Below are 27,984 nucleotides of genomic sequence, written 5' to 3'. Positions count from 1 at the left end.
TGATGTTATCACTATGTAGGCAGGAATTAAGTTTATTGCCCTGAGGGCATTATGGTTTACGACACCATCTGTACATTCTTTCCCCTCTGGGGAGGGTAGTTACACACAGGCAGTTACATGCTGTGGGCTTAGGGGGAGTCCGGGCCCCGTGTCTCCAGAACATGAAAATTTGGACTAACAGTAGAATACCTCTTATAGGGATATACTGAACACATTTTATAAGGATATTTTCAGGATTAAATGATATAATGAATGTAAGACCCCACACTTACAAATATAAGCACCTGAAAAATTATTCTCCACATTCTAGCATCATACACTGATGACTTCCAGAACCCTACATTTAGATTAGACCTCTGATTTGCAGGTAAAAATATTCCCTTGCTAACTTGTTATTTCTATCTTGATGCCCTGTAGGCACTTCAAATTCAACATGTCCCTAACTAAACTCAGCATCTTTCTCTCAGAAATTGCCCCCATTCCTGTATTTCTTTCTTTTTTTTTTTTTTAAGATTTATTTATTTATTTAATTCCCCCCCCCCTCCCCTGGTTGTCTGTTCTTGGTGTCTGTTTGCTGCGTCTTGTTTCTTTGTCCGCTTCTGTTGTCGTCAGCGGCACGGGAAGTGTGGGCGGCACCATTCCTCGGCAGGCTGCTCTTTCATTTCACGCTGGGCGGCTTTTCCTCACGGGCGCACTCCTTGCACGTGGGGCTCCCCCACGCGGGGGACACCCTTGCGTGGCACGGCACTCCTTGCGTGCATCAGCACTGCACATGGCCAGCTCCACACGGGTCAAGGAGGCCCGGGGTTTGAACCGCGGACCTCCCATATGGTAGACGGACGCCCTAACCACTGGGCCAAAGTCCGTTTCCCCATTCCTGTATTTCTTAGCTTTTCAAAGGTAATACCTGATTACTGAAGTAAAAACGTGGACGTCATCTTGTATTATTCCCTTTTCCTTTAACCCCACATTAATCACCAAATCCTATTGAATTCGATTCCTAAACAATTCTGGTGTCTGCCTTTTCCTCACATTCAGGTCCTTGTATTTGACTAGTACTTATGTAATACCTTCTTTATTCTCATCTTTCTCTAATTTGTCTGGAACACTGTTGTCAGAAAGATCTTCTGAACACACAAGACTGATTTACATTAGGTCTTAGCTGAAAAGTTTTTAATGGGTCCATATTGTCTACAGTACTATGAATTCTAACACTTCTGCTTGCCAAATATAGCTCTTCATAATTTGACCTCTGCTCATTTGTCCAGTCTCTTCCTACTCCTCCTCATCTTCTTTTTTACATAAAATTAACTCATTTATCATAGGTTAGAGATGTTTCAAATTGTGGAGCTTCCAGGGGTCTTTCAATTTCGTCAGTCTTCTGATGGCAGACTTTGCTGTGCCTGCAGAGGTGGAGGTATAAGTCCAGGCACGTTCAGCAACTGCTTTTAAGCAGGAACCATAGTGCCTGATCCTCACAACTTGTCTGTTCATTTTGATTTTGCCACAGAAGGAGCAAGTGTACTTGGCATTCTGATTTCAATTTTCTTCACTGTTTTCCTGAGGGAGGCACCATAACGGGTCCGGTATTTACCTACCACTCTGACCTTCTTGGTGTGTTTAGCCACGTTCAGGCAAACTAGCTACCAGCTCTGAGAGTCCAGTCTTTCTTATTATTCCTCCCCTTCCCCTGCCTTGATCTGTAATATTCAAACTTCTTGCATATTAGAAGATATTATGCCCTTTCATAATTTTGGTACATGCCATACTCTCTGAAATCATTGCCCTGCTCCCTACTCTTTCGTTTGTCTGCCAGGCAAAGTCCTACTCATCCCTTAAATTTTGGCTTAAACCTACCTCCCTCATGAAGCCCACCCTGGACTCCCTAGACTCCTACTACTGTTTGTAACTATTTTGTTTATTTAAAGAATTTTTAAATTTTGAAATATTTTCAAACTTACAGAACAGTTGCAAAAACAGAACAAATCCCATACAGAGAACTCCAACACACCCCTATCCCTCATACTCAGATCCACCAATTTTTAACATTTTGCCACATTTACCATATCTTTCTTTTTCTTCCTCCCTCCCTTTCTCTTCCCCCCTTCTTTCTCTCTATCCATCCCTACCATTCTGAACACTTGAGTGTAAGCTGTATACATCATGCTCCTCCAACACTTGTACATTTCCTAAGAACAAAGATATTCATTTATGTAGCCAGCTTAAGTGCAGTTATCAAGTTCAAGAAATTTAACATTGATATAAATCATGTATTCCAATTATTGCATATTTCCCAATGATGTCCGTTAGACCTTTTTCTCCTCCCGTCTTGGATCACGCATTGCATCTAATTGTCATTATCTCCTTAGTTGCTCTTTCTTCTTTTTTAATTGTGGGAATATATATACAAAATAAACTTTCCCATCTCAACTATGCCCAAACAGACCATTTAACGAGATTAATCACTTTCACAATATTGTGGTACACTCACCACCTTCCATTACTATAACTCTCCCATCTCCCCAGACAGAAACCCTACATCCATTAGGCATCAACCCCACACTCCTCTGCACACAGTTTATTTTTAACTCGCTTGCATGTTTATTTCAATAGGTTTTAGTTCCCAGACGGAAAAAGGTAAGTTTTCATGTGGTATTTTCCAGCACTGATCATATCTTAGAAACTTAGATACAAAGTTGAAGATCCCTTCAAGAGCTGAGGAAGTTTCCTAAGGAGGAGTTGTTGCAAATAAACATTCCCCCCGCTTCCTCCAGTTTTGCAAGCGTCTTCCAAAACCTAGCAGGCAGGAGTCACTATTAACTTTCTTCACCGCTTGAGGTAAAGTGGACTATTCCCTCCTTTGTGTTTTCACTGAATGCGGTACCTAAAGCCTATCCTAGCACCAACCACGTTTAAATTAGTTTTCTAAAGCATCTGAGATTTTATACACGCAATAATGAAATGAATCATTGTTTACTCTGATTAAAGGGACTTTCTTCAACTTCCTAGGTGAATCTCACCATTTTGCATAGACCATTAAAAAACCCTTTTCTATCCAACCAAAATGATTTGTTTTTAAAACTCTGCATCCTCCATGCATTAAGGAAACCGCATTACACAGGGGGGAAGAGTGAGGGGGGGACCTACCAAAGGGCGAAGAAAAGGATGATTGGTTACTGGGCTAAAAGTTCTTCTCAAACCGATGCAAGAACTAGGAAACCGCTGTGAGTTCGGCATTTGAAATACGGTTTCTGCATCGTAAAGAAAAAACATTGTCCTATCAGGAAGAACCTAGTACAACCAATTACCAATCACGGGCGGGAAAAAAGCCAAAAGCTGGGGATACCCACGCACCAACAAGGACGTCATTCCCTAGTCTCCGCCAATGGGCGGTTGGGCAGGGGCGGGGCAGCAGGCGGACCAATTGCCATAGAAAACAAACAATCTGCAGTACAACTGTCCTAACCACACTCTCGCTTCGTAAGGAATGGGAGCAAACTCCTGAGCAGGGTACTTTCCACTCTCCTTTTCGCCCGGGGACAATTATAGTGGAGTATGGTTCTCCCACCAGAACAAGCGCCTTCTTTCGGTCCGTTTCCCCCAGAATCACAGAAAGCACACTGCAACTTTGAACTCTCTACCTTCACATAACCGGGACGCCAGGGCTACCTGAGGGGGAGGGGCGGCCCCGAGTGCGCAGGCGTTTGTGCCTTATGGAGGCGAGGCTATGGAGGCCCGGGGCATCCTGGGAATTGTATTTCTTTCTTCGGTCAAACCTCAGTCACTTATGAGGATTTCGGGACTGCATTTCCCAGGAGCCTCAGCGACCGCGGCGTGGGCGGGCTGGTTTGTTAATGAGCTCGAGGAAGCCGCGGCGCGGCCCACTAGGTTCCAAAACAAGGAAATGAAGGGGGGAGGCGGGACTGGGGGTGCCTGCGGGAGCTGCCGCCACCGCGGAGGAGGAGGAGGCGGAGGAGGTGGCAGCCGCGACCGCCGAGGAGCCCCTTGCTGAAGGCGGACCGCGAAGCGGCGGGCGGTGCGCGCGCGCCCGAGAGGCGGCTGTTGGAGAAGTGGAGCGGCGGTCGCGGGGGGAGGAGGAGGAGGGACTGAGCGGCGGCGGCCCCCGCGTCCCGGTGCCTCTATGGGGGAAGCAGACAATGGATTATGATTTCAAGGCGAAGCTGGCGGCGGAGCGGGAGCGGGTGGAGGATTTGTTTGAGTACGAAGGGTGCAAAGTGGGACGCGGCACCTACGGGCACGTCTACAAGGCGAGGCGGAAAGATGGGTAAGAGCAGGGGCGGGGGAAATAGTCTCGCCCGGGTCCTCACCCTGCCCGCGACCGGGCGGGATGGGTGGGTCGGAGCCCAGGCGGGCCGTGCCGAGGGGTGCGGCGGAGGTAGACGCCGGGCAGCTTCCCAGAGTGGACTCTGAGGGACGCTCCCTCATTGCACCCTCCTGCGAGGCCCCGTCGCGCCCCTCTAGCTCCCGCGGCGCAGTCCTGTCGGGGGCCGTCGGGGAGGGCGCCCTCCGCGTGTGTGGAGCCGGCGGCGGGACTCGAGTTGGAAGCGCGGCCGGAGGTGGAGTTTGTGGGGTCTGGTCTCTTAGGGGAGATGCGGAGGGCGGGGAGAGCTCCGCCGCGGAGTTGCCGCGCCGGCCCTGGGCCGGTGACGGTCGTTGTTGAACTTCCAATCGGCTGAGTCCCTTCCGCGGGCGGCGGTTTGAAACCTCGCAGCGGAGCTCGTCGGGCGGCCGAGCACCGGGGTTCCCGCAAGCCTCTGGCGTCTGACACGACGGGCATCGCCACCCCGGCCACGACCTGCGCCCCTGGGGCCAGCTAGCCCGAGTTGGCCCTTCAGCGCAGCCCTCCCCGACCCGGTCGCGTACCCTATGACTTCTCGACCCCTCCTCATCCGCCTCCGATTTCGTATTCTCAAAAACAATTTTGAGTTCACCTCCCTTCGAACGTGGGACCTCAGGAGAGACTAATCGCGTTTTGCCGGCGAGAACTTGAGAGTTCGTCCAGATTCTCTGGCATCCGTTCCCTCCCCTTCCCCCCCCCCCCCCCCCCCCCCCATTCTTGTGTTCTCCACTCCCTCCTTTGCCAACTGCTGGGGCTTACGGGGTACCTCGAATATTAAGAAAAAAACCACGAAGCGACACAGAGCTGGTCCTGAACCTTTGTTTTCTTGAGAGTTGAGGGAGAACAGTAGGAACCCCGACCGAATATTCCCTTGAGAAGACAAGCTGAGCTATCTGTTGAGAACGCCTGTCCTTCCGTCCAGGAGGGCAGACGAGCTGATACTGCAGGACAGGCGGAACCAGCTCCCCGCCTGCGAAGTGTAGGTTTAAACCAGTCGTCACCACACGTCCAATCCTGGCGGAAATCCCCCTCCCCTCAGGTTAGGGAGCCGAGGAAGATGTGTCTGGCGCGCTGAGACGCTACAGTCAAACTATAGGGAGGAGAGTTTATAGGATAGTAGCTGAACATTTCTAAATAAACCAGGCGTGCAGACATTAGTAAGATTTGAAGTGCTGCTTATCTTTCTGCGCACTCTTTTGTAATTTGATATGGTTGATTTATGAACGCTAGGACCAAAGTAGGAAGTGTGTGCTCGCGCGCGTACACGAACACAACTTTATAATTTTTTTTTATCATAAAGTATTGGAGATATTTGCACCGAGTCCCCGACACCCCGTATAGGTTTGTTATTGGTGTCAAGTATTATGATTCTCCGTATAAAAATCTGAGAAAGTGCTTTCTGTGAAAGTATGTTGGAAAGTATAAAGCACTATACAAGTGTAAAGGATTGTTACTATTGTACATATATTTTTTTCTCATATCTGAACAGGCCCCATCCTACTCACTTTTTGGAAACATTTCTCAGTTAATTACCAAGTATTCCTGAATAACTGTCATAGGATGTGAGGCATTATAATTAACTTGTATTTTGTTTTTTGGAATATCCACTCTGCTTATTATACTGGTGTTCTGGAGGGAGTCTTATCGGATATATTTGGGGAAAGCCCATCAAGTTTTTTTGTTTAGACATTGGTGTTACAAAAGAAATCAAAAAGTGGTTCTTTTCATACCCACGCTCTGTTTATAATATACTTGATCTAGAGTTTTAAAATGTATTTTGATTTTTATCATTAGCTTCCTTTTATCAGACAACTTTTGAGAAAAGTTAAAAATTTGCTTCAGAATTGTATCTGAATAGCAGAGACTTAAAACAACAAAAAAACTAGATAATTTAATTCCAGCTTCTATTTGTTCTTTTTGAATATTTTCCCCTTTAATAAAGTTCTTGATTCAAATACACTTTCCTTCTTGAGTGAAATTTATTTAATTAGAAATAATACAGCTGCTTTAGGAGAGTAAGATGGTTTCATTACAGCAGGTCAGTTTGTGTATCTTCAAAACATGCTTTTAAAAAAACTCTTAGACTCTAGAAGCATTAGCTTAAATAACTATTGTATTTTAGATGAACCATAGTAAGTTTTTTTTTTTCTTGCATTGAGTTTGGTTGAGATTTGAGGCTTTACAGTACACACACATCTCTTGAGGGGTGGTAGGGGGATTAGTTTTATGTTTTATTAGTTTTATGACATCAGTGATTTGAAAGAACGAAAAGTTATTAGTGATTGTTCTAAACTGATGTAGATTTGCAGAGTAAAGAATTTTATACCCCGAGTAAGGTGTTTCCAGATTTTATTTCGGTTGATTCAGAAAAATTCATAATGCTACTTTTGGAAACAGAAATCCATGAGTATGTTAAAGAGAAAATATTCTGTTGTATATAATGTATTATGTAATAAAAAGTTGTTTGGTCTTTAGAAGAATCACTGAAAGAAGTAATAGAAAATATCATTAGAAAGCCTCTGTACAAAGTTTAATACTACAGTTCACAAAATCTTGAAATATTATTCTTAAAATATGACTTTATTTTAGGCTATGCTGATTTAAGTTATATTAATTATGCTTCGCATTTGTAACTTAGACTGAAAATGCAAAGCTAAGATTTGGGTTTTTCAACTTTAATAAAATTGTTATTTGTTCCACCTCCCTCCCCTGTTGTTTTTTCTTTTTTGAAAAGAGAGAGTCTTTTGATCCAAATATCTTGTTTTAAAAATCAGGCTTAAACTTATTTTTGAAGAGAAACAAGTTTAGAATATTTCTAGAGTTTTTTAGTATGAACAAGAATTTGTAAAACTTTTCTTTCAAAATTAGTAAAAACGCACACACAGTTCATTGTTATAAATCTCAAGACCATATTTTTCATGTTGGAAACACTTTGTTTTGATAACAGTATTGTTAGAAAGTTCTTTTGTCAATAAGAGGTTCAGACAAACGGTGATTCCATAGGATAGTGTTATGTCTGAAATCTGTTTTATCCAACAGTACTACTACAGTTCAAAATTGCAGGTATTTGTTTAGTCTTTTGAATGGCTCCAATAAAATAATGCTCCCTCTTGGATATGTGATTTTGAAAGATACTTAGTGACTAAAAATGAAATGTGCTGACATGAGACATCTTACAGAGTTTCAGTTTTGCCTCAGGGTTTCAGATGAGTAGTTTTGACTACATATTTTAATATATATCTTGAAATTTTCACAAATGTAGTTACATGTAGGTACACATAGGTAAATAAGTACAATAAGTGCCAGCCTGTACTTGATGGATTTTCACATTTCATTGGTAGTTAAGATTGTTACATTTGCATTTTTATTAGAGATGTCTGGATGATTAAAGATGTATCAGTATGATCAAAGCATTTTGGAACTTTAAAGAATTTTAGATTATCTAGTTCAACTTCCTCAATTTACAGATGAAAAAACCAGAGCTTTGAGAGGTTAATTGACATGGCCAAAGTCTCACAGCAAAGACTAAGCCTGTAATCCAGATCTCTTGACTAGGAATGTATAGATTTCCTACTGTTTTCTATCCTAATACCAAATCAAAAGGCTGCGTTACCTGCATTCTTGATAATCTTATTGTATTAACTTTTTCCTTGCAAAACATACATATGTACTGAAATTATGAAAAATGGAAAAGGGAAAATATCACATATGAGGAACATTTAAATAAAGTGGGAATGCAGGCATGTAAATTCTACCATATGTAGCTGCTGCTCTTCATCTGGTTTTCTTTAAGCCCATTGTCACTACTTTCAGCCATCATCTCTGATTTACACAGTAGCATAATTGGTCTCTGCCATTAGTCATTCCTCACTATAGTACAGGATCGAAGTTGCTGCCAATGTCATTTTCCTACAAAATACAATCACTCATGTCCTGTCTCTTGGAAAACTATATTCTCTGTGGTATACAGAATTAGGTCCAATCTTAACTCCTTAGTCTGACAGAATAAGCCATGCATATTCTGATCCTAAAGTCTTTCCAGCCTTTACATCTGCCACCAGCTCCCTCCTTTTTTTCCAGTAAGTGCTTACATCCCATATGTTTTCATAGTATTGAACTCATATTTTCTAGAACTTGCCAGGTTCTCTTCATGTCTTATTTTCTTTGACATTTAAACTAGAATGTCCTCACCCTGCCACTATCTCATTTCATTTAAACTAGATTGGCCTTGTCTCACCACTCTCTCTCTCATACTCACAAAACTGGCAAACTCCTGCTCACATTAATGCAAATAAACTAATTCAAATAGTTTATTTCCTAGAAGCCGCCTTCACTCAGTTTGCCCATCAGTTGTGGTTTTACCCATATTTGGTCATATGTGTGTAATATTCCTTGTGTGCTGTTAATATGCTCTGTAAACTATTAGTTCCAAAAATCTTCCTTTTTATCTGTCTCCAGCACATTGCAGGGTTGGGCATATAAAGTACATTGACGATTTGGTTAAATAAAAATTAGAACAACAGAAACACCCTAATTAGTGAACATTTTTCATTGGTCTTAGAAGCAGATAACATCCTCTTTTTTTAAACTTTATTTTGTACATTTAATAATTGAAAATATAAGCAAATTTAAAAAAAAGTTGAATAAAGACATTCCTCAAATGTACTGGATACATACATAATACTTTTTTTTAAATCATACAATGTTACACAATATATTTGGTTCATAATGCAATCGTAAAGGATTTATCCTTTTGTGTCTTGCTTGCTTTGCTAAACATAATGTCCTCCAGGTTCATCCCATGTTGTCATATGCTTTATGATTTCATTCCTTCTTATAGCTGCATAATATTTCATTGTGCATAATATTTCACAGTTTATCATTCATCGGTTGATGGACACCTGGGTTGTTTCCAGCTTTTGGCATTCATGAAAAATGCCGCTTTGTACACATGTTTGTTGGTGTCACTAATCTCAGTTCTTCTGGGTATATACCCAATAGTAGTATTTCAGGTTCATGTGGCAAGTCTATATTCAACTTCATTAGGAACTGCCAAATAGTCTTCACAGTGGCTGTACCATTCGGCATTCCCACTAACAGAGAATAAATTGTCTTCCTATCTTTCCACATCTTCTCCAACACTTGTAGTTCTCTATCTTTTTAATAGGGACCATTCTGATAGGTGTGAAAGGATATATCATTGTAGTTTTGATTAGCATTTCCTTAGTCATTGGTGATGTTGAGCATTTTTTGTGTTTTTTTGCCATTTGTATTTCTTCTTTGAATAAATGTCGATTCAAGTCTTTTGCCCATTTTCAAATTGGGTTGTTCGTCTTTTTATTGTTGAGTTGTAACATCTCTTTATGTATCCTGGATATTAAACCTTATCAGATATGTGATTTCCAAATATTTTCTCCCATTGAGTTGGCTGCCTTTTTACCCTTCTGACAAAGTCCTGTGAGGTACAAAAGTGTTTACTTTTGAGGAGGTCCCATTTATCTATTTTTTCTTTTGTCGAATGTGCTTTGGGTGTAAGGTCCAAGAAATCACCACCTTCTGCAGGTCTTGAAGGTATTTCCCTACATTTTTTTCAAGTAGTTTTATGGTCCTGGCTTTTATATTTAGGTCTTTGATCCATTTTGAGTTGATTCTAGTATAGGGAATGAGATAGGTGTCCTCTTTCATTCTTTTGGTTATAGGTATCCAATTGTCCCAGCATCATTTGCTGAAGGAACTATTTTATCCCATTAATATTAACTTGGTAGCTTTGTCAAAAACCAGTTGACTGTATAGGTGAGGATTTATTTTTGGGTTCTCAATTCTATTTCACTGATGGATGTGTCTATCTTTATGCCAGTATCATGCTGTTTTGATTGTGGTAGCTTTGTAATATGTTTCAGGGTCAGGCAGTGAAATTCCCCTTGTCAATCTTCCTTTTTAGAATGCTTTTGGCTATTCTGGTGCACTTTCCCTTCCGAGTGAATTTGGTATTGCCTTTTCTAATTCTGTGAAGTAAGCTGTTGTGATTTTGTTTAGTATTTTATAGAATCTATAAATCAGTTTGGGTAAGATTGACATCTTCTTGATATTTATTCTTTCAGTCCATGAACACAGAATGTCTTTCCATTTGTTTTGGTCTTCTTAAATTTCTTTTAGTAGCGTTGTTTTGTAGTTTTCTGCACTCTAGGTCCTGTACTTCTTTGGTTAAATTAATTCCTAGGTATTTGAGTCTTTTTGTTGCTACTGAAAATGGAATTTCCCTCCTGATTTCCTCCTCAGATTGTGCAGTGCTAGTGTACAAAAACATTACTGATTTTTGTATGTTGATCTTGTTTCCTGCCACTTTGTTGAATGCATTTACTTGCTCAAGTAGCTTTGTCGTGGGTACTTCAGAATTTTCTAAGTACAGGATTATGTCATCTGTAAACAGTGAGAGTTATACTTATTCTTTTCCTATTTGGATACCTTTAATTTTTTTTTTCTTGTCAAATTGCCCTAGCTAGAATTTCTAGTATAATATTGAATAACAGTGCTGACAGTGGGCATCCTTGTCTTGTTCCCAATCTTAGAGGGAAAGCTTTCAACTGTTCCGCATTGAGTAATATGTTGGCCATGAGTTTTTCATATATGCCTTTTCTCATATTGAGGAATTTTCTTTCTATTCCTATTTTTTCCAATGTTTTTTATCAAAAAAGGATATGCTGGATTTTGTCAAATGCCTTTTCTGTGTTGATGAAGATTATCACGTAATATCCTTTTTAAAACAAATTTATTTACTTTTCTTAAAAAGCAATGCCTTCAGTAATTGTTTTTGGAACCCTGAGATAGGTGGTTTTATAGCACTAAGTAGATCGAGTGTATTTTTCTAACAAATTATTTGCTGTTTTTCAAGGTGATCAATAAATTTCTTTTAATAGATATTGGTAAGGAACACACATTATTTTGAATCAGTAAGCATATTTTTTTTCCTCAGGCCAGCTCTTAGAATTGCTAGACTGTAGTAATCTGTTTTCAGTGTTTTTTTTGCTGGCTATTTCACAAGATGCTTAGAAAATGTCAGTATTCAAACATTTCAGGAAGATATTTTTTCCAAGTTATGTATTTATGTTAAATATTTAAATATCTTTAGCACTTAGTAAATCAAGGAGACATTCTTTTGTGTTTAATTGGTTCTTCATTTCTGTGATGCATACATTCAAAAACTTTATTTTTGAGGTCCAAGGGAAATGATATTCTTTTCAATGAAATTTGTCTAGTGCAGGGGTTGGCTGCCTTTTTCTGTAAAGAGGCAGTAGTATTTTAGCTTTGTGTCCATACTGTCTTTGTTGCATTTACTCAGTTCTGCTACCAAAGCAGCTGTGGACAATATATAAATGAATATGAATGAGCATGATGGGTTCCAATGGAACTTTTTGACAGAAACAGGTAATGTGCTGGATGTGACCCGTAGGCTATAGTTTGGGGATTCCTGGTCTAGAGCAGTGATGTCCAATAGAACTTTCTGTGATGATAGAAATGTTCTGTACTGAGCACTTGGAATGTGATTTGTATGACTGAGAAATTATACCTTTAAGGGTTTAATTTAAATTCTTAGCTAGTGGCTATTATATTAAACTGTTCAGGTTTATGATCTTCGGAAGGGGTGACTTAGGAACACATTTATAATTCTCTAATTCATGAAGTGACCTTTTAATAAAAATGTAAAAATGAGGGTGTGGACAAAAGAAATAGGAAATTTCTTGGCTTTTCTTTCAAGTTATTGGAAAAAATTTGAGACTGAAATAGTTTGATAAAAGCAAACCATTTCTTACAAGAAACTATCAACTTGTGAATGGAATCAAGGCTGATTACTTTTTCAAAGGTGTATTTTGTAAAAATAAAAGTATGTTTTTAGTAATTTTAGTAATGCATGCTTTCTTTCCCCCCCCCCACCAGAAGTGAACATATAATGTAAAATAAATCTCCCTTTAGTTCCCTAGCCACCCTTTTCCTTACTCTAGAGCAGTGGTTCTTGGGTGACCTTATATAGAGAGATTTTCTTGGGATTTTTTTTTTTTTGTGTGTGTATATGTATATAATTAAAGACAAATGATAATGTACTATACAAATTCTTTGTATTTTTTGACCTTAAATATAACTTGAAAATCATTATATATCTTCGGTACAGAGATGTCTGGTTCTTTTGAATAGTTCATTGTATTTTGTTATATTTATATCACTTATTTAATCATCCCTCTTGATGGACATTTAGATGGTCTCCAGTTTTTTGCTAGTATTAACACTGGAATTAGTATCCTAATGCGTACAGCATTTTGTGCATATTAATCTGTTCTAAGTTGAAAATTTAGAAGCTGCTTACCTTTGGAAGGAATGGCTTGAAATGATTTCCTTATTTGGTTATGTACAAGACATAAATCCCTAAAGACTGAGGATAGAAGGACTAAGAATAAGGAAGAAAAATGTTAAAGATTTAAAAATTAATCGCTAATACATAAAAATGAGTTCTAAACCATTCACTATAAGAGTGGGTTACTGTTTTAGCAACATGGGAAAGGCATATCTCTGAGACTAACAAAGGATAGAAGTAGATCGGTGGTAAGGTTTTTAAATATAGATGTCAATACTGATGAATTAAGTATTTTCACTTTTGGTGTACTATATTTCTGAACTGGGTATGCTAGATGAATTAATCTGATGAATTGTGTATTTGTTTTGAAAAATGTTCAAGTAGTGCAGGGAGGGTTAGATCTCAAGACTTTAAGGCAGTACATTACAATTTGATAATTTTCTTTGTGGTAAACTATTAGAATAAGAGTATTTGGCAAGTGTGTTTTTAAAGGTCAAATTGTTTGTCTTGTGATGTTATGACTATAATATTAATGTGACCTTTGGGTTCCAAAACAAAGGGATAGGAAACTTTTTTTTCAAGAGAGCAATTTTATATTTTGAATTACTGAATTAGCTATTCCTTTAAAATAGGTTGGTTTATTTTTTTAGGTCTAGAATCATAAAGAAGTAGTGGACAAAGCTATTTAAAGATTTTTGTCTATTTATAAATAGCTAATCAAAACACTTCCTGTAAGAGTGGTTTTGAGCATGCATCATGCAGGATAAAAGAAAGTCTCAAGAGAGATAACAGGATATAATTCAGGATACAAGTGTGTAGCGGTAGTTTTTAATTGAGGATTTGAATTCTTATCCCAAAGTGACTGACAGATCACAGAGAAATAAAAACCTGTAAAGTCCTCAAATAGTTGGTGTCCTTATAAAATATTTTTTTCCTAAGTTTTGCTAAAGAAAAAAACTCTAGAGACTTTAAACCTATTGTATAGTATTGGCTACTGAAAAACTTTTTTTTTTCAGTGAGGCTTCCTAGTTGATCTCAGTTGCTAAACTGTATATGATTAGGGAATGGATTTAATTAGCAAGCAGGCCAGCTAACTTTGTTTTGTTCTGTGACCACAGATCAAAATCCAGCCATGGCAAACCGTATTGCAGGTTTTGTAGATATTTACATTTGGCCAGAAAGGTAAGTCCAAGGCTGTTGAAAAATGAGGTAAAACTTTTGCCTTACCTGTGGGAAAGTATCATTTTCATTATGATTGTTAAGTAGGTATATCCATAAAGGTGCCAATCACAGTTTGAAGCACAAAGTGTGTTGGGTGTATAAGCTTACTTTTTCCCTCCCCCTTTCATAATGTAATGTAATTATTATAATTGCATTTAAAGAGCGACAGACATTGGTTAAATACTGCATGTTTGGATTATGTGCAAATTAAAATTTTTTTACTTGTTTTGAAAAATTATTTGATCATTACTTAGAAAATTAGCAAACTGTTGACCTTTGTAGTATAATTTTATCAAAGTGAAAATGTTTTTGTTTTTTATTCTATTAAGAATTATGAATAGTTGCACCTGACTAAAAAATTCCCACAGTATAGTTTTATGTAAAATGAAAAGTAAAAGCCTTCCTTGTTTCCTTATTGTCCACCTCTTTGCCAACTGCTTCTCTCAGAGATAAACAGTGCTGTTTCTGCTTTAAGTTTTTCTGATGCTTACCGTTAAACTTTACCTAATATACATATAATTCTGTTTCCTAATGCATTAACTTTAGGCCGTTTCTGTTGCCTTTCCTTTATAACAGCTGAGCAATTTTGTGAAATCTCACTCTCCTGTTTTTCCTTTTTAAATTTTTTTGGTGACTATTTTTATGACTTTAAATTATAAACCTACATTTATTTTTTTTGATTTATCAATTTAGATTTTTGTGATCTTCCTGATATTAAGGTTAAGGAAGGTGATACTTCTTTTTCTACTCTTTTCCTCTATCTCTTGATTTTTAAAGTGGTATTTTTACAGCATCCTGATTTATTCCATGCCTTTTGTCCACGAGTTAATTCTGAAAAGTGAACATTGAAAACTATTCAAGAGCATTAAAATATTATTATGAAAATGTATTTCCTGCTGACCAAATAGGTTGGATGCTTGGAGAATGCTGCTTGAAACTGAATGTTCTAGATATTAAGTCCTAATTGGGTCATTTATATTTGCTCCTTCTGCTAGTCTTCTGGGTCATAGTTAACAGTTTTGTTTTATATCCCATGTGTGTTTTTCTCGGATTCTTTTGTTTGTTTGTTTACTTGAGGACCTCTCTGAGTAGCTTTTTCATACAGGATTTGTAGATTTCTTTGTTCTTATATATCTGATGGTATATTTTGCCTTCCTACTTGATTGATAATTTGGATGATTATAGAAATACATATTAAAAATGAGTTTTTCTCAAAACCAAAGCTATTGCTTCATGTCTTCCAGCATCTCTTGCTGTTCATGGGAAGTTTCTTTGTTAGAAACTTATCTTTTACCTCCCTGAAATCTCATAGGATTTTTCACTTTATCCATGCATTCTAAAGTTTTACCAGAGTGTGTCAAGGAAATATAGGTCCTTTTAAATAAAATTCATCTGGTTTTATTTCCTGGGTCCTTTAAAATTTATTTATTTGAATAGGTAATCTTGCAAATAGTTCGAACTTCAAAAGTGGTATTTAGTAGCTTTATTTAGCTTCAGACCTATCTGTCCTTCACTCCCTTATACTTTGGTCCTTTTGTTTTTGGCTTATGTTTAGGGCAGTTTTTGTTTCCCATTTTTATTTTGATTATCTTCACTTTTCCCTCGTTTACTTCTCTGTTGTCTCTTGTTAAATTATCCTGTTTAGCAAATGTTGACCTTTTAGGCTCTATTTCCTATACCTCTTAAATTCCTTCTCAAAATTTTCTTTTTTCCCCCCTCTCTTACATTCTGGGATTACTTTAATCTTCTAGATTACCAGTTTGGTCTTCAACTGGGTTGCCATTCTTTAGTCTTGAATTCAGTAGTCTGATTGGGATCAAAAGGGTATTGGTTAAAAAAAAAAAAAAGACGCTTATTGGTTTAATAATGTAAATTGCTCATTAGTATTTAGGTTGTATATAGTGTTTTGCCATTATAAGCAATTCTTCAGTAATTTTTTTAATGCACCATGTACTGTTTTTAACTTTTACTTTGTAGTGTTTATCTTACAATCTGAGTGCTAGACCAAGACAATTGAAACATTTTTCTATTTTCACTTATAGAGAAATTATAGTTATTTATTCAAATGTAGAGAATTATAATCTAATTTAATGAATTCTAATTTGTATCTAGCACTGTCCTAGCTGCAAATTTGAGGCCCTTGTGTTTATAATATAGTTGAAAGGATTGAAACAAATCTCTAGTTCAGATTTCCCTCAGATAAGTAAAGACTGGTGCATTTATGTCCAATTAAATATATGTAATTTAACTTTCAAAACTACTAACAAGAGGTCAACAGAGGCCAAAAATGACAGACAGATATAATGGTATGAAGGAGGATGGGGATAAAGTAGCAGAAAGGGTCTTTTAAAAGGTAAATTAGTAAAGGCTAGCACTGTTATATCACAGTAAGATCCATTATCTACATATTAATCCATCAGTCTGTCCATTTGTCTATTCCTCTATCCAAATTTCCATTCATCCATCTATCCTCCATCTATCTTTTATCTTTCTGTTATCTTTTTCCATCTGTCTTCCATTTACCTATCTATCCTTTACACTTTATCACTTGGTTCCTTACATGAGCCAAGTATTTTTGCTATAGGTGATGAAGATACAAGATAAATGAGATATGATCTCTGCCCTCAAAAACTTGGAAGCATTTACAGCAGATTGCTAATAATGACTGTCTATGGGGAGGAAATCTGAATTGAGAATATTTTTCTTCAACTGTGTCCTTTTGTATTGTTTGAAAAAAATATTTAACTATGTGCATATTACTGATTTTAAAAAACGAAAACATAAAATGTAAAATATGTATAACTTTTATTATTGGAGAAAAAGCAAAAATCTTGTTTTAAAAAATAAAGTTTTTATTTTATTATGAAAACCATGTATCTCTTAAAGAAAATTTAGGAATTATATTATAGAACGATAAAGAAGAAAACATACATCACCTGACCACCCAGATTGATAATACTTTGGAATGTTTTCTTCTTATTTTTTTCCCTATAGGTTATTTATTCATAATAATGTAGATATTTTAATTGAGGTAAAATTCACCTAACATAAAATTCGCCTTTTTAAAATAAAAAATTCAGTGGGTTTTAGTGTATTCACAATGTTGTACAACAATCACCACTATCTTGTACCAGAACATTTCATCACCCCAAAGGAAGCCCCATATCCATTAAGCATCCACTCCCCATTTTCCTTTCCCTCTAGCCCCTTGCAAACAGTAATCTACTTTCTGTCTCAATGTCCTATTTGCCTATTCTGGGCATTTCATTTGAATGGAATCATATAATATGTGTTTTTTTGTATCTGGCTTCTTTCACTTATCATAATGTCTTCATGGTTCATCCATGTTGTGGCATGTATTATGTCATCATTCTTTTATTTCCCCCCACATTAGAGCTGTTTTATTATTATTTTGTTTTTATTTTACTTTTTAATTAGAGCAGTTATTGGTTTACAGAAGTATAATGTGGAAAGTACAGAGTTCCCATATACCCCACATCTCACATATACAGTTTTCCCTATTAATATTTTACACTAATATGGTGCCTTTATTAAAATTGATGAATTATAATTATGTTATTAGGGTTCATTCTTTGCATTGTATAGTTTTCTTGTTTTTTTCCTTCTGTTATATGTACAACCTAAAATTTCCCATTTTAACCTCTTTAAAGTATACAATTCAGTGGTGTGAATTGCATTCATGAGGTTGTGCTACCATCATCACTATCCATTACCAAAACTTCCATCACCCCAAGCAGAGCTCTAGTCCCATTAAGTGTTAATTCCCCATTCCCCAGCCCCACCCTGGCCCCTGAAAACATGTATTCAAATTTCTGGCTATGATTTTGCATATTCTAATTATTTAATAAAATTAGGAGTATGTAATATTGGTCCTGTGTCTGGCTTATTTTATTCAACACGGAGTCTTCAAGGTTCATGCATGTTATAGATTATGTCACAACTTTATTCCTTTTTATGACTGAATCATATTCCCTTTATATTTATTCCACTTTTGTTTATTCATTCTTTCATTGATGGACACTTGGATTGCTTGAACCTTTTGCAACTTTGAATAATGCCACTATGAATATCCATGTGCAAATACCTGTTTGAGACCCTGTTTCAATTCTTTTGGGTATATATTCCTAGTAGTGGAATTGCCAGGTCCTAGGGTACTTCTGTCCTTAGCTTTCTGAGGAACTATCAAACTCTGTTATACAGTGGCTATAATATTTTACATTCCTACCTACAGTGTACCAGGATTCTACTTGTTCCACATCCTTACCAGCACTTGTTATTTTCTGTTTTTGCCCCCACGGCCATCTTAGTGGGTATGAAGTTATATCTTATTTATTTAACATACATACATACATACAGCTGGGGATTGGACCCGGGATCTCATGTGGGAAGCCAGGGCTCAAACCCTGAGCCCTATTGGTGTCCCTGAGTTGTTTTGTTTTTTTTTCCCCTTGTTATTTTTTTGTTTTATTTATTTTTTTATTGGAGGCACTGGGAACTGAACCTAGGACATCCCATGTGAGAGGGGAGAGCTCAACTGCTTGAGCCACATCTGCTCCCTCTTAATTGTGTTTTGATTTGCACTTTTCTGATGACTAATGATGTTGAGCATCTTTTGATTTGCTAGTATATCTTCTTTTGAGAAATGTTTATTGAAGTCCTTCACCCATTTTAAAATTAGCTTCCTTTTCTTTTTGCTGTTGAGTTAATTTTTAAACAAAATTGAGACTGTTCTCTATAATTGGTTATGACTAATGCTGTTTTCACTTAAGAACATGGTTACCAAACTGTGTAACTGTGTATTTAGGTGTCCTGGGCACTGCAGTGAATTCATAGGGTACACTGTAGGGTATTTTAAATTTTTGAGAGAAATGAATCGAAACTAGACATCTGTCAGAACTGTTAGCTAGCTTGAGATAGTCTGTAGTTCCAGTAGTCTACATTTCTTTTGATGTTTTTATATTTTTGAAAGACTGGGTTTTTGGGGTTGCTTTTTTTTTCATCTGTCTGGTTGCATCATTGTCTTGTTTTTGGTGCATCCCTTCTCTGTGCGGAGGCCTGCGTCTCACTCTGTACGTCTGGGATGCCTTTTTTCTTTTTTTTTTTTTTTTTTTTGTTACCAGGAGGTCCCAGGGATTGAACCTGGGTAAATGGGAACTCTATTGCTTGAGCCACAGCTGCCTTCCTGGGGTTGCTTTAATAAAGCCCAAGTACTATGCAAAAAATCAATACTGACCAGGAAATGAGAGTGGCAGTGTTTAATTTGACTCCAAGACTTTATAAGTTTTACAGTGCTTCACATATCTCCTTAGTAAGTAATTGTGGTTATTTAAGAATGAAACAAAAATATTTCTTATTTCAATTTATATGTATTTTATTTTTTAAATGGCTACTACATTGTTTGGATAGAAATACTAAGTTGCTTGGACCTCTTAGGTATTTCTTTTGGCTTAGAGGTGCTATGAAAAAGTTTTGTCATACTGTATTAGTCAGCCAAAGGGATGCTGATGCAAAGTACCAGAATTTTGTTGGCTTTTATAAAGGGTATTTATTTGGAGTAGAAAGTTACAGCCATAAGGCCCTAAAGAGTCCAATTCAGGGTACTATAAGGGTTACTTTCTCACCGAGAGTCACTGGCCACGTGTTGAAGCAATATGGTGGGTGATGTGTGCAAGGGTTCAGCCTGCCTTCTTCCTCTTAAGGCTCTGTGGTCCCAGCTTCTTTGGATCTCAGCGGTAGGCTGGCATAAGACTTGTCTCTCCCGGGGCTTGTTTCTTTCTGGGCTCAGCTGCTCTAGTCTCTTCACAAGGTCAGCTGTAAACTATCAAGCTCTTTGGCTTCTTGGGGCCTCTGCCTTATCTAATGGGCTATCTGTCTTCTTTGTGTTCTTCTCTGTGTATCTACTTCCGTGTGAGTCTGTTTTATCAGCCAGCCAAGGATGTGGGAACTCAACCCTGTACACCCTAATGACATAGTTGAATCAAAGCCCTAACTTTAATAAAGTAAAAGTGATACCTCTGAATTTAATACATTCAAAGAGGTATAATGCCCAGAGGAACAGATCAGTTTACAAACAAAATCAATATATCTTTTTAGAATTCATAAATAATATCAAACTGTCCTACATACCAAGGGTAATGTAAAGGACTTGGGATCCTCTGACTTATGATATGATAAATGTTTATCCACATTATTAAATTTCCTTTGAAAACTTGATTTCTAATGGATATCTATACTCTTCCATCACGACTAAACAGTGCTTTAGTTAACCCTATCTAATTGCTGAATATTTACGTTCTTTGCACTGTTTTGATAATATAAATAACATTGTACCTGATATTCTTATCTGATTATTTCCTTATAGGAGTCTTATAATAGATTTACTGTGTCAAAGGATATTAGTTATTTTGAGGCTCTTAATGTATTTTCCTAATTGCTTTTCACATGTAGATTCTTTCACCACCACTAACAATATATACAAGTATCTCTTTTATCTCAACCTCAGTTGTATTGAAAATTCTTTATCAATTTGATTGGTAAAAAACGATTTCTGTCTTATCCTGATAGGAATTAGAGCTGTTTACTTCATTCTATACCTGAAAGTGACTCTAAAAGTCATTAAATGTTCCTTTCCAGCAGTGGTTTTCTATCCTTCCTAAAAGAAAATCTATGCATCATTCACATATGCTGTTCTTCTATCAAGAATATAATAATTATATGCATTTATTCTTTTTTAAAAAATAGTGTTCTTCATTGTTTAATTAGGTAAGAAATGATAAGATGAGTGTGTTTTATTTTTTATTTTATTTTTTAGGAGGTACCAGGGCTTGAAGTTGGGAGCTTGTACATGGGGAGCAGGCACTCAACTACTGAGCTATACCTGCTCCTCTGCATTTAATTTTAATTTTTGTTTTTGAGGTACTGAGACTGGGGATTGAACCTGGGACCTCATATATGGGAAGCTGGTACTCAACCACTGAGCCACATTGGCTTCCCTGAGTTGGGTTTTTTGTTTTTTTTCTTGTTGTTTTTTTTTAGGAGGCACTGGAAGCAAACCCCGGGCCTCCCATGTGGGAGCTTGAGCCCCACATCCGCTTCCCATTTGTTCTTAAGGGTGTGTATAAAAGAATGCTTTTTGACCTTCTTCCCCCAGAGAATTACTATTCTACAACATTTAAAATGATTATATTTCACTCTATAATTGTATTATTTATTTTTTATTTTTATTTTTAAAAAATTTATCCCTCACCCCTTGCGGCTTACTTGCTGTCTGCTCTCTGTGTCCATTTGCTGTGTGTTCTTCTGCTTGTCTGCTTGTCTCCTTTTGTTGTGTCATCTTGCTGAGCCAGCCGTCAGTTCTCTGTGGGTGTGGGTCGTCAGCTCTCCGCAGGCACAGGACAGCTTGCCTTCACAAGGAGGCTCTGGGACATGAGCCCAGGGCCTCCCATATGGTAGAGGAGAGCCCAATTGATTGAGCCACAGCTGTTTCCCAAGTCGTATTATTATTTGTTTAACCAGTTCCTCTGCTGATTGCTGTTAGGTTTTTTATTTAAAGATTTATTTTTTATTTATTTCTCCCTCCCCATTGTCTGCTCTCTCTGTCCATTCACTGGGTGTTCTGTGTCTGCTTGCATTCTTGTTAGTGGCAGTGGGAATCTGTGTCTCTTTTTGTTGCATCATCTTGCTGTGTCAGCTCTCTGTGTGTGCAGCACCACTCCTGGGCAGGCTGCGCTTTTTTTGTGGGGTGGCTCTCCTTGCGGGGCATACTCCTTCCGTGTGGGGCTCCCCTACATTGGGGACACCCCTGTGTGGCACGGCACTCCTTTGCACGCTTCAGCGCTATGTGTGGGCCAGCTCACCACATGGGTCAGGAGACCCTGGATTTGAACCCTGGACTTCCCATATGGTAGGAGGATATCTATCAATTGAGCCAAATCCACTTCCCTATATTTTTTAATGTAACATTTTATGTGATCTATGTATCTTTTAAAAATACATAAATTTTTTTTTAAAAAGTAGGAGATTTTAAGAATCTACATAATTTAATTAAAAACTTAAAAAAATCTCAAAGTCCTTGGAGTGATATAAACATAAACTTTTAGAACTACATGGCATTTTATCTGATTCAAATTCTTTCCCTTCAAAATGAGGACATTGAAGTTCAGAGATATTAAATACCTTCCTTAAGATCACCTAGTGTGTTTCAGTGCCCGATATATTGGTATTAAGTACATGAATAATTAAACATAGTTTTCCTAACTCCTACTCCAACACTGTAAAAATAAAAGTAATGAGAATTGTTTGTGGAGCATCCATGGTGATCTTTAGTGAAGAGAGACTAGACTGATGAAGGCAAATTAATTATCATAAATGGTCAGAATGCTTTTTTCTATAAACTCTCTAGGGTACTGACTGATAAATTACTGCATTTACCATTAGTCACGTATTTATTTAGATTCTTTTGGCAGATTGAATCATATACCCCTCAAACGACATGTCAAGTCCTGACCTATAATGTGGTGGTTGTGAACCCATTTGTTAATAGGTCCTTTGAAGATATTATTAGTTAAGACATGGTCAAAGTGCATGGGACGAGGCCTTAATCCAATATGGCTGAAGTCTTATAAAGAAATTGGACATGGAAGTAACAATCAGAAGCCAGAGAATGGGGCACCTTGCCATGTGATGGAGGCAGAGATGCAAGCCAAGGAACAAGAATTGTGGCAGAACCAGAATGCTACTGACTTTGAGGAAAACATGGCCTGTTGAGACTTTGATTTTGTTTTTTATTGTTTAAGCCAACCAGTTTGTGGTATTTGTCATAGCAGCCCTGACAAACTAAGATAATAAGGATATTGACTGATAAATTATTTATTTAGGATAAATATTTATTTAGGAACTTTTTGGCAAAGGCTTTTCTGAAAAAATTTTTAGTTTATTCATAGTTGTGTATTCACAACCTCTATGTAATATTAGAACATTTTCATCACCCAAAAAGAAGCCTTGTAACCATTAGTAGTCACTTTCCATTCCTTCCTTCTCCTATCCCCTGGCAACCACTAATCTGCTTTCTGTGTCTATGGACTTGCCTTTCCTGGACACTTCTTATAAATTGGAATTGTACAATATATGGCCTTTTTTGTTTGACTTCTTTTACTTTTAATGTTTTCATTTTCATCCATATTATAACATGTGTGAGTACTTCATTCCTTTTTTTTTTTTTTTTTAAGTTTCATTCCTTTTTATGACAAAATATCCCATTGTATGGATATACCACATTTTGTTTTTGCACTCATCAGTTGATGGACATAGGGGTTATTTCTACCTTTGGCTGTTATGAATAATGCTGCTATGAATATTCATGTGCAAGTTTTTATGTGGACCTATGCTTTAATTTCTCTTAAGTGTATACTTAGGAGTTAAATTGCTGGGTCATATGATAATTCTGTGTTTAACTTTTAAGGAACTGGCAAAGTGTTTTTCATACTGACTGTACCATTCTACATTCTCACTTGCAATATATGAGGCTTCCAATTTCTCTACATTCTACCAACATTTGTCATTGTATGTCCTTTTTTATTTTAGCCGTGCTAGTGATATGGAGTGGTATCTCATTGTGGTTCTGAGTTGCATTTCCCTAATGGCTAACGATGTTGAACACCTTTACATGTCCTTATTGGCTATTTTTATATCTTCTTTGGAGAAGTGTCTATTCAAATCCTTTGCTTATTTTTTCAATTGGGTTGTCTTCTGATTGTTGAGTTGTAAGAATTCTTGATATATTCTGGGTACTAGTCCTTATCTGATACATGATTTGCAAATATTTTCTCTCATCCTGTGGGTTATTTGTTCTTTTCCCTGACAGTATCCTTGGAAGCACAAGTTTTAAATTTTGATGAAGTCCAATTTATTTATTTTTTATTTTGTTCTTAGAGCTAAGAAAACATTGCCTGATCTAAGATTATTAAGATTTACTCCTCTTTTTTTTCATTTAGGTCTGGCAGTGGTTTGTTTTTTTTTAAGTGATGGGGCAGTAGGGGCACGCAACAGGATCCAGAACTGTATTGTGTGTTTGGCCAAATTGTGAAGAGATAATGATGGATACCTTCCTTTATTTGACACTTATTGAATAACTATATGAGAACTAGGGATACAGGGAGAAAAGCCATAGTTCCTTTCCTCTCATTCTGGAGGGAGAGCAAATCAAATAAGTAGATTATAATACAGGGCTATATATTCTGTGATGCCTTGTAACTAGGAGGGGTGCTGAATTGACCCAGAACTGTGGGAGTGGTTTGGAAAGCTTCCAAGAGGAGAGGAATTCTCTGTAACTGGAGTTTGATATGAGTCAGAGGGAAGTGGTTTTTAGTTTAATAAGACAAGTGGTAAACATGTAGTGTAGAGGAGAAAGAAAGAAACTTGGAAGTGTGGAAAAGAAATCACTTCTTGTTTGAGGTAGATAAATCCTAAGCATCTTTAAAATTTTTTTTTTTATAACTTGGGGGGGCACTTGAACGATTGTAAATTTAGGATCTGAAAATGGAAATCTGTACATCTTTCCTTAGGAATTGTGAGGAGGTGATGTTTTTACACCTAAGTCAATATATAAATGTTAGGTCTGTTATTAATTCTGTGGCATAAAATTTGATGTTCATTGACTTTTTAGTGTTCTCTGTTTCTAGGTTTTCGTAAGTCTGTAATTACACACTATATGCCAGATTGTTCTTTTACAATAAATACTCAGTAGGTTGTTTTTTTTTAAAGATTTATTTTTTATTTATTTCTCTCCCCTTCCTCCGCCCCAGTTGTCTGTTCTCTCTGTCCATTTGCTGCGTGTTCTTCTTTTTGTCTGCTTCTGTTGTTGTCAGCGGCCCGGGTCTGTGTTTCCCTTTGTTGCGTCATCTTGCTGCATCAGCCTGGGCAGGTTGCACCTTCTTTTGCGCTGAGCGGCTCTCCTTATGGGGCGCACCCCTTGTGCGTGGGGCTCCCCTACGTGGGGGGCACCCCTGCGCGGCACGGCACTCCCTGTGCACATCAGCACTGCACGTGGGCCAGCTGCACACAGGTCAAAGGACGCCCTGAGTTTGAACCGTGGATCTCCCATGTGGTAGAGGGATGCTCCATCCACTGGGCCAAGTCCGCTTCCCAGGTTGTTTTAAATAAAAAAAAAAAAAAGATAATTATTGAACTGTAAAGAAGCAAATATTTAAAAAGAGTATAGCCCACATGACACATAACTCTGAGACAGAAAAGCAATGGGAGAAACATAACATGTAACGCTGATAGATTGGACCACACAAAATTTAGCTTTCAAATATTCTTCCCCTATTACATGTATACAGATATAAAAGAACTAAATGGTGAAACTTGTGGAAAACCTGTAGTTTTTTTTGAAAGAGTGTGATAATAATAAGAAAAACACACAGACACACGTATATAAAAAACAAAAACCTGAACAAACCCCTTGCAGTGGACAAAGTGAATGGCTAATAAACGAGCAGGGTATGTCCTTTTTTAAATTAGGAATTTATCATCTCACTTTTTTCTTCCAAAAGAGTTGAGCCAATTTTTCTTCTGTCAAATGGGCATGGTACTGTCCCTTTCTCCTCTTTTACCCACACTGGCTTTTCCTACTTTTCTAAACTGATAGTTTGACAGTATTTTACCTTTATATATATCATATCACTGTTTTTTTTTTATGGCCAGGTATGTTGAATGTCTTCATATATGTATTGACTTTGTTTCATCTGTTGGAAATTTTCTATTTATTTCTTTTGTCCTTTTTTCAACAGGCAGTTTTGTATGGCAGTTAAGATTGGGATTTAAGGTTGCACTGTCTGGTTTCATACTCTCAGCTGTGCTACATATGAGCTGTGTGATGTGGGTAAATAACTGTGTCTTAGCTTCATCATCTGTAATATGAGAATAATCATATTATCTAATTTAAGGGCTTGTTGTGAGGATTACATAATGTAACGTGAAATGCTTAGAATATGCACTGCTGCTGCTATTAACCTTTTTCACACTTGTGTGTGTATATAGGGTAAATTCCTATAAGGATAGCCCTGTTTTAAAATAAATATTGCCAAATTGCTTTCTTAAAAAGTTGTACCAATTTTGAAAAGCAGTGGTGAAACACAAGCAAGTAATAAAGCATGAAAAGCTGCAAACTAAAAACTAAAAACCCTGTTTAGTGTTAGGTCAATATTATAATGTATTCAAGCTCTGTGTTTCAATCATCTGTTTTGGCGTTTATCTGTATTCTTTTTTTTTTTTTAAGATTATTTATTTATTTCTTTCCCTTTCCCCCTCACTTGTCTGTTCTCTGTGTCTGTTTGCTGCGTGTTCTTCTTTATCCGCTTCTGTTGGCACGGGAATCTGTGTTTCTTTTTGTTGCATCATGTTGTTGTGTCAGCTCTCCGTGTGTGCGGTGCCATTCCTGGGCAGGCTGAAGTTTCTTAAGCGCTGGGTGGCTCTCCTTATGGACCTCTCCTTGTGTGTGGGGCTCCCCTACGTGGGGACACCCCTGTATGGCAGGGCACTCCTTGCGCGCATCAGCACTGCGCATGGGCCAGCTCCACACGGGTCAAGGAGGCCCGGGGTTTGAACCGTGGACCTCCCATGTGGTAAATGGACACCCTGATCACTGGGCCAAGTCCACTTCACTGTATTCTTGAGATATCAAAATATTTATGAAATTTTATACTTTTCCCCTTTCGAATATAAAAATTTCAAACTTACAGAAGAGTATAAAGAATTAGTCCCATAATGACCACTTAGGAAATTTTTTCTGTAACGTGCTACCAAATAAATGTTTTAAGTTTTGGAGGTCATATGATTTTTGTTACCACTACTCTGTAGTTGAAGCACATTATAGACAGTAGGTAAATAAATGGACATGCCAGTGTTCTAATAAAACTTAATTTACAAAAATAGGCAGCAGCTTGATTTGGCCGAGGGGGTAGTTTGCTTCCCTGATTCAAATTAAACAGTTAACATTTTACTCTATTTGCTTTCTCTGTAAATGTGTATGTATACACATAAACATTTTTTTCTGAACCATTTGAAAGTAAGTTGCAAGCATTATGACACTAAACCCTTTAATATTTTCAGCCTGCCTCTCCTAAAAGTAAACACATTCTCCTGCATTACCATAATACCATCATTACAGTTAACATTATAATTTTGTATTTTTAAATAGAACTAAGATTATATTATATAGCACAAATGTATAAAAATCCTTAGATTTGTTCTCCAATCATTTTAACTTATTGAACTTTTCTCCTCCACTGTCATTTTCCTGGTTTTTAAATTTATTTTTATTTATTGCTTTAGGTAGAAATCTACATTAAGTAAAGCTGTTTGCTGATTTCATTTGACCCACTTACACAGTCAAATGAAAGGAAAGTTTTTTCCCCCATGATTTTGTTTGTATTAAAAAAAAATCTGGGTTTTGTTTCAATATTTCATGTGATTTGAAGGAGAAAATTATGTGTATTTAGTACTCACAAGGAAAGATCTTACTACGTTCCATTTAGTCTCTGTAGGTTCCGTTGGATTTTTTTGTACTTGATGTATAGTAGAAAAAACTGAAGTAAGAGAAAAGCAATTAGAATAATATGCTTTTAAAAAGTGCCCAACTTTTGTTTTTTCATGCTAACAAAGGTGAGAAAGCAATATAGAAATAGCTAGTATTTTAAAATTTAACTCTGGATTTTACTTAGAGTTGATTTGAAAAATTTTAAAACATCAATTAAAGCTACTTCACTGATGAAAGTTATGCTACAAATCTAACCAGGGTCCTTGTCCTGTTTTTTTTCTGTTCTTTCTGCCCCTACCGAGATTTAGCACTCTGCATTGTACTTTCTCCTCCCCTAGCATGACCTAGGTTATGAATGCAAAGCATCATCCTGTGTTCTTGTTTTAAAAACATCAGAGTTTCCCTTATTATAAGGAAATAGTTTAATATGTTGGTATAACTGTGGGACTTTAAGCAGTTAGGATTAGAGTGCTACAAGAAGAGATAAATATGACTTTA

The 27,984-nt window shown here is 37.2% G+C and overlaps 1 protein-coding gene across 4 annotated transcripts in view; it reads left to right on the top strand.

Annotated features, from left to right (window-relative positions):
- Positions 1–3,835: 3,835 nt before the first annotated feature.
- The window catches only part of CDK19 (cyclin dependent kinase 19), a 187,550-nt gene continuing 163,401 nt past the window's right edge, over positions 3,836–27,984 (top strand). Inside the window, exons 1-2 of one of the 4 annotated variants that reach the window (XM_004461209.4) lie at positions 3,851–4,285; positions 13,826–13,889. In XM_004461209.4, the coding sequence (XP_004461266.1) occupies positions 4,158–4,285; positions 13,826–13,889 (192 nt within the window). In that variant the 5' untranslated portion in view covers positions 3,851–4,157. Of the gene's footprint in view, positions 4,286–13,825; positions 13,890–27,984 lie in introns of all 4 variants that reach the window. The other 3 variants (XM_023589589.2, XM_004461208.4, XM_023589590.3) reach the window with 3 other exon arrangements.

Source organism: Dasypus novemcinctus, chromosome 11, assembly GCF_030445035.2.
Source record: "Dasypus novemcinctus isolate mDasNov1 chromosome 11, mDasNov1.1.hap2, whole genome shotgun sequence".
Classification (NCBI taxonomy): Eukaryota; Metazoa; Chordata; class Mammalia; order Cingulata; family Dasypodidae; genus Dasypus; species Dasypus novemcinctus.
Note: the sequence above shows the minus strand (reverse complement) of the source record. Positions and strands in the feature narration are given on the sequence as shown.